This window comes from Carassius auratus, chromosome 50 (genome assembly GCF_003368295.1).
Source record: "Carassius auratus strain Wakin chromosome 50, ASM336829v1, whole genome shotgun sequence".
Taxonomy (NCBI): domain Eukaryota; kingdom Metazoa; phylum Chordata; class Actinopteri; order Cypriniformes; family Cyprinidae; genus Carassius; species Carassius auratus.
Window position 1 is genome coordinate 6,681,511 of NC_039292.1, and position 7,572 is coordinate 6,689,082.

The window sequence follows — 7,572 nt, forward strand, 5'->3', positions numbered from 1 at the left end:
CAACCTGGCAAAACACATTTATAAATGGCAGTGTCAAGGCTTAGAGTGTGATGATTCACTTGCACACTCAAACGATTCAGTTTTGATTTACTCATTTGATGAGATGCATCATACGACATCCAGTCTGACCTCAATATTATTTGATTAATTTCCGTATAAATGGCAAAAATGAAAGCAAAATATAAGCTGTAGAGTGCTAAAAGCTTACTTTTCAGAATTCATTTTTGAAAGCCGATTTTAATGCTATTTTTGAATTTTAACCTCCCTAGATGGGCGCGTTTTGATAAATCAGTTTGATCAACTAAAATATTAATTATACCGCATTTTTATATATTTGAAAGAACTGACAGATGGGGAGGACATCTCACATTAGCAGTCACAGGATAGAGCGGATGTCTCTGTAGAATTGCGCTGAATCTAAACCTCCTTTTTGTTTGAACATCAAAACGTTTCAGCTCACCAAAGAATTGAGCGTCTGTAACTTTAACAGCTAACCAGTGAGTAGGTTGGAAGGGGAAAGTGTTGAATCCCACGCAGCCTCCTGACTACTGATATCATCGTGTATCAACAGAACCGCAGAGGACAATTCAAATGGTGCAGTTTTCAGAAGCTGCTGCTTGCAGAACAAACTCCTTGAGAATCTCATTAATGGATAAATGTGTACACTGTTGCACAGGATCTGTATTATCACTAGTTGTGCCACTGTTAATGGGCGTCCTTCCTCTTCAAATATAATTTGCTGTCCTTACATAAGTGCACTTTTGGGGATGTGCTTAAAATTAAGGTGATTCGATTGAATTCAGATGTTAATCCAGTGTTTTTTTTATCCATTTGTACAAGTCTCCTGCAAACAGTTATTTTAGTGTCGTACAAACATTTTGGTGTATGAGCCACCTAGAACGCATGCCCCCCTCGAAAGAACGAAAATGGAGCCGGATAGACGATTAATCTCTGCGACATAAAATATCTTCATTAGCTTTGTTGGCTCTTATCCTGGTTCCTTCCATAAAACACAGTCAATATTTGACCTGAGCTCTCCCAGAGGACTAGTCTAGTTTGGCTCCATTATGGGCCAAATGGTCCCTGTCTTCCAAAGAGCTTTTATTTGGTTGCAATTAAACAGGGAAGGTAGTATAGTTGGTGAATTCACTGTTATAAATTGTGGATTTATTTTTAGCTCATGGCATGTGTTCAAGAAAATGTTCATTTTATTTATTTGTGTGTGTGTGTGTGTCATGCTGGTATAGTTTGTCAGTGACAATCTGCATGCCAAGGTTCTGTCTGGAGAAACTGTAAGCAGCTTTTGTTATTTAATATATATATATATTTTTCTAAAGCACAGTTGGTATCACGGTGGATAAATTATTAAATATGTTTAAAAAATGGCACCTGGGACCATGTGAAATATGGCACCGTAATACAAATTTGTGACTAGACCGCTTTTTTTATGCAATTATGCAAAAATTCTATTTTTATTATTTTTGCACCTTTCATATTCGGTGTGAAAGTGATGATAATGAAATGTAAATGTTAAAAGTTTGCTGAGTCAGTGTTTGAACACGGTCACGTTTTTAGGAAGAAACTTTTGTTTTGTGTGAAAATATGAATAAAATTGGGCTGATCTAAAGTAATGTCTGTGAATATGTCTTCACAGATGCCCGGGCAACCGATCAGAGAGAAGGAAGCTCTTTCGACACTACACTGTGGGGTCTTATGACAGTTTTGATGCATCAAGGTATGAATTGACATTTTTCTAATCCTTCTGATCGTTTTTTTTTTTTTTTTTTTTTTAAGTCTGTCGGGTTCAATACTTGATGGTAGTTTGAAATGGGCACTCTCTTGCGTACAGTTCGAAAACGGTTACCTAAGACGTAAAGAAATTGGCCAGGTTGTTTTTAAAATCCTAAATATATATATTTTATATGCATTTGCTTTACCTGTGATACTTTTTTTTCCCGGTTTCTTTGATGAATAAAAAGTTAAAAAGAAGAGCATTATTTAAGATAGAAATATTTTCCAAAATATACACTACGGTTCAAAAGTTTGGGGTCAGTAAATTTGTATTCTTTCTCTTTTTGTAAGAAATTAACTTTTTTTCAGCAAGGATGTGCTACATTGATAAGAAGTGATAGCAAAGCTTGATATTGTTAGAAAAGATTTAAATGTTGAATAAATGCTATTCTTTTTAAAACTTGTTATAAATCAAAGAATTCTGAAAAAATTCTAGAGTAATGGCTGATGGAAATTCAGCTTTTCATCACAGAAATAAATTCTATTTTAAAGTATATTCAAATAAAACCATTATTTTATATTGTAATAACATTTTGCAAGATTAAAGTTTTTTTCTGCATTTTTGATCAAATAAATGCAGCCTTGATGAGCATAATTTAAAATGTAAAAAAACATTACAAGTCTTATGGATCCCAAACTTTTGATCGGTGGTGTAATTCCCTGGATTAATATAGTATAAGCAAAAAAAAAAAAAAAAAATGAAAAGATTGATTAATCAGTTAAGGCCAGTGATATCTAATAAGTATACTTGTAAGTGCATCAAAGTATAGCACAATTCATCCATTTACCTGCGCATTCTTTCACACATACCATCCTTTCCCAAAACTTTGCAGCCCCTCTATGATTTAACACAAAGCGCCGCACAAGCACATTGTTATTCACTGGGGAAAAAAGGTTTGAAGTGTGTGAAAACTCTTTAAATGGTCAGTTATGTAACCAACACTCGAGCTTGGGGTCGTCACTGCGTGATGCAGACACTTTGATGGCATTTTAAAAATCAAACAAACACACACAAACGCTCTTTGACATTATGATGTCATAATATGTGGCTGTAAATCTGCACATTAGAAACTAATTTAGCTACAAATCATTGGTTCTCTGTGGAGTCTGGGAACCTTATTTTAAATAAGATTTTCAATAATGTTATTCATGTTTATTAGTAACATTATTTAAAGCTATTGAATTATAATAACCCTGTTATATAAGGGTAATATTATTTATTTTAAAAATAGTTTTGTTGTACTATGAACTTTACACATTTGTTACAGGGTGTTAAAAGACAAAAAAGAGACAGATCCTCTTGCATCCGGCTACCATACTCCTACCCCGCTGACACACCCCTCGCTCGAGCTGGTTGTCATGGAGACAGAGAATCCATGGCAATGCAGTGCAGGCTACTTCCTGCTGCAGGGTGCTTGAGTGACAGCCGTACAGAAGGACACGGGTGCTTTTAGGTGAACTTGTCACAGATACACATAAGATAACTGCTAGTTGTGTCAGTCTCTTGCAGACACACTGCTTTTATTCTTTAGATATTATGAACTAACAATGGATTCCATTGTAAACTTTGTGGTAGGATAAATCCGAATAGATTTTGATCTGATTTAAGATGCATTATTTAGCTTCCGTTAAACAGCTAATCCATACCGGTGTGTAAATATCGCTGCGTGATGTACAGCGGTTTGAATGTCTGAAATGAGATCAGACGCAGGTATAAGTGCATTATGAGCAAATAGTATTTCCTCCTTATAACAGGCCGGGATATTAATGACCTTGTTGCTCTGTGACATCGCCACAGTGTCCCCTTCAAAGCAGATTATGTTGCTATGACAACCATGCATCATTCCTCAGGAGTCAGCACTCTGCCTTTTGAGCTTGGAGCTCTTTCAATATTTCAATAAGTCTTTATCTTGTAGTTAAGACTATGAGGTAAGTCAGTCAGTCTTGTGATCACAGGTTAAGCCTATTTTATCAATATGCCAGCTACAGTTTTTATGGAATTATAAACACTTCAAGATCTTTTTGTGTGCATTTTATGCAGTTAAATTCAGCAAACTAGAGCTGTGGTTTCATGACCTTCAGTGATTATTTTAGGGTTTGATTTGTTATTTGATCTAGGGACACTCTGTGAAATTTCACAGCTCTTTGTGAGAGCTACAGTTTGAGCAATTCGCTACCCATTAAGTACCCCTGCTTAATTTCCAGGACTGGATTTAATACTAAAAGATGGTAAGCCCTCTTATCCTTCAGGGAAAGAGAGATCATTTGTTTTTCAGTGCTATCATATTCAAATAGCATATATCTGGATATCTCCGGTGCCTTCTATGGTCAGTAATTGATGCTTTCTTGAGGCTAGTGTTTTGTGGAAGGATATTGATGGTGCTAGGCAGGAAGTAGGTCACAAAGATGTTTTGGTGTCATTCTGGACAGCCATTACCATAGTGTAACTAGAAATGGTCTCTGACAAATAAATACATTTTCTATCTGAAATGTAAATTAATAACTCGTATTGGATTTGAAAGACTTTTTTAGTGAATTTCTTCGACCCACGAATTAGATTTGATTTGTGTTTAAGAAATAGTTCACCTAAATGTGTGAATGAAAAGAAATGAAATTTAAAAAGATTTTCATTTAAAATATAGTTAGGACCATTTCCCCCCTAAAAGGTCTGTGACAAGCTATTAAGAAGTCTGTGTAAACAGTTTTTGGAATAATTGCATTTTATTATTTCTGATTAGTTGTTTATGTTCTGTTTACATTTTTCATTATCTCATCATTTGGTAACAGATAACAGAGGGTACTGAATGCGATTAGATTCATATTTCCACATAGGCCAATTTATTATTCATAAAGTACTAAAAGAATCGTAAATACGAGCGTTAAGTAACCGAGATCGTTAAGAGAAATCAGGATTGTTAAATTCTTTACGATTCTAATCAGTAATGGACACATCAAATTATTTTTAGTGGCGCGCTCATCCAAGGCCAGTGCGCGCGCGCACACACATTCTTCGTCTCTCTTTCGCACTCTCTCTCTTTCTCCGTGGCACTGTAAGCCGTCTCTCTCTCTCTCTCTCTCTCTCTCTCCCATAACCATTCCTCCAAGATTACCGCTCATGTTTTCCTCTGGTGATTTTCATACTTCATCTCGCGGATATGTCTCGCGCTTACGACATGCTCTCTCGCCGGCGACCGGTCTCTGCCTATCTTAACCGGTGTCACAGCTTCTTCTTCGACAGATAAAGCCGGCGGTGAGCTTTTTAAACGGTTACAACTCTCGTAACATCGCGCTCTTCGTCGTAAAAATGATTAATTCCGCTCAGCCGACGCCTGTCAGGATGAAGCATCACTCCGCGCGCGCGGCGGTGGCGATGATGAGGATGATAGGCTGTAATAACGGTCGTTATGCGCGGAATTTTCTCCACAGTGACTGCGTGATCAACGAAAAGACGGTCGTGCTGCAGAAGAAGGATAACGAGGGATTCGGGTTCGTGCTGAGAGGGGCGAAAGGTAGGAAAAAACACCGACTCCTCGTTGTGACCGCCGCCTCATCATAACTGCTCCTCACTTCATGCTTTACACCCTCGAGAATCAAACTGTGTTGGTCCTTCATTTCACGCTATTTCTTAACCCTCGCTCGTGTTGTCCTCTTTTACGTCATTTCTGTTGATTTCAAAGCGCGTCATTGCGCGCGCACTTGATTTCATGTGCCTGCGTGGTTGAGCTGCATGAATTGCATCCATGTCAACAACTTCTGGATTAATGCATCTCTTGGTGTCAGCGTGTCCATCACTTGACTGCGATGCATTTAAGTGGGCTTGTCAAATCTGTGAAGCGTGAACACGGACCCCCCACCCACTCCCTGCTCCATGTGCTTGGCTTGTGTTTGACTGCATTAGGGCTCTGCTGGCACTTTGTCTCAAGGGGTTCCTGAGTCTGACAGTCCAGATGTTTCTTAGTGTGGTTAAAGAGTTTAATTCACTCGCTTCAACAAACCTTTAACTATGCAATGTTTCCCCTATTAAGATAGACTACTAAATGTCTCCTCCCTACTGCAGCTGCAACGCTTTTCATTTATAGTGCACTACAGATCCCTTGAAGTTGCGAGTGGTGCACCGTGGCTGCTTTCTGCATCAGTTCTTGTGATGCCCCTCATTCTGTCAGGCTCCAGACCAGTGCTTCTCCCCACACTGTCAGCGGTGACATCCATGCATGCATTTCCTCTGGTTATATAAACGTCCCAACTCCTGCATTCATTTTTGATTTGGTTGCATGGATGCATTGCAGCTTGCACAGTGTATCATCAGAACAGATGCTCTTATCCATCCGTTTTCATAGGAATTGTATTTTTTATATATATATATATCATCGATGTAAAATCATGTTATTTTCAGCACGTTTTTGAGTAATAGCAAGCTTAAACATAGACTACAGAGGATTATAAATATGTATTTTAAATAATTATATATTTACATAAACAGTATATGTGTGTGTGTCTGTTTGCGTATATATATATATATATATATATATATATATATATATATATATATATATATATAATTAGGTGTTTTGTCTTCATTAAGATGTTAATCTCGGCCCATAAAACTAGCACACTGTATTTTGATCTTTACGATCTCTTTCCTTTGGTTCTGTCTTCCCTGGCACGGCCTGGATTTAAGCGGATACTCCCATTGAGGAGTTCACTCCGACCCCGGCGTTCCCTGCCTTGCAGTATCTGGAGTCTGTGGATGAGGGAGGGGTGGCATGGAAAGCTGGCTTGCGGACTGGAGACTTCCTCATCGAGGTAAGAATATGATTGGGTTTCCATAAGCTTATGGTTTGTTTTGGAAAGATGCAGAAGCCATTGCTTGCTGAAGAGATGGAAAGGGCCCTGATCAGCTGGGAAGAGTGATGTCCAACACATGCAGGGAACTTCATCTAGAGCTTGCTGCTGAATCATTCACACGTTAGTACAAACAGGACAATGTTTATGCACCCTCTGAGCTTGTGAATATGAGGAAAGGTCATGGTTTCATCTTTAATGAGACAGAGGAGCTTAGAAACGCAGGAGATGAGCACTCCTGGAAAAAGCTTTGAACGCACAGAGGTCTGTCCTGTGCCGAAACTCAGTTTTCCAATGTCTCTGGAGATCTTTAGTCTATAGGATGCATTTAAATGGCTAACCTTTGCATATGCAGTCTAGCTTATCTTTTTTTAAATTCTTCCTTTTAATGAATGAGGGTGTAACCTAGATACTCTGAATTCATTTGGAAGTTGAAAATGTCAGGCCGCTAATCACCCATCATAACTCTTAGAAGTTGGGCTTTGGGTTTGATAGTTGTCTTGAGAGTGATCTAGCATTTATTGGATGTTGTAAATATTTTATGCCCCAGAGGTACTTTGGATCTGTAACCTGTCAAGTCCAAAAAAGCAGCAAAGATAGCTAAGAAGTATCATGATAAGGGCTCACTTTTTCAGTTTTTGACCACCTTGTGGTTAGTACCATCTTACATTCTGTTTTGGTTAGAGCAAGGAAAGTTTATTTATTTGTATGGCTCTATACATTTGGTATCTGCAAAACTACTTATGTTCAAAAATGACTTGTCATCAGGTTGTCTGAAAAGTTGATTTGTTGGTCATAAGCAACCACAAGACCTCAAACAGGTTAGGTTTATTCTCAGAACATGTTCTTAAAATCAAACATAGCTAAACTGAAGTGTGATGAGGTGTGTACAAATCCTTTATAGTCATTTTCTTAATATGTGTGTGCAAAAGTGCTGCT

The 7,572-nt window shown here is 38.0% G+C and overlaps 2 protein-coding genes and 1 long non-coding RNA gene across 3 annotated transcripts in view; 2 read left to right on the forward strand and 1 right to left on the reverse strand.

The window, feature by feature from the left end:
* LOC113066390 (SH3 and multiple ankyrin repeat domains protein 1-like) overlaps positions 1-3,210 on the forward strand; it is a 58,514-nt gene extending 55,304 nt beyond the window's left edge. Inside the window, exons 14-16 of the mRNA XM_026238297.1 lie at positions 1,655-1,735; positions 1,850-1,871; positions 3,060-3,210. Of these exons, the coding sequence (XP_026094082.1) occupies positions 1,655-1,735; positions 1,850-1,871; positions 3,060-3,210 (254 nt within the window). The remainder of the gene's footprint in view (positions 1-1,654; positions 1,736-1,849; positions 1,872-3,059) is intronic.
* A 1,210-nt stretch (positions 3,211-4,420) lies between these two features.
* The window catches only part of LOC113066812 (SH3 and multiple ankyrin repeat domains protein 2-like), a 26,796-nt gene continuing 23,644 nt past the window's right edge, over positions 4,421-7,572 (forward strand). Inside the window, exons 1-2 of the mRNA XM_026238855.1 lie at positions 4,421-5,300; positions 6,470-6,594. Of these exons, the coding sequence (XP_026094640.1) occupies positions 5,096-5,300; positions 6,470-6,594 (330 nt within the window). The 5' untranslated portion in view covers positions 4,421-5,095. The remainder of the gene's footprint in view (positions 5,301-6,469; positions 6,595-7,572) is intronic.
* The window catches only part of LOC113066813 (uncharacterized), a 26,630-nt gene continuing 26,408 nt past the window's right edge, over positions 7,351-7,572 (reverse strand). The window contains exon 3 of the long non-coding RNA XR_003279224.1: positions 7,351-7,572. This exon is cut by the window's right edge and continues 24 nt beyond it. This is a non-coding gene — a long non-coding RNA (uncharacterized LOC113066813).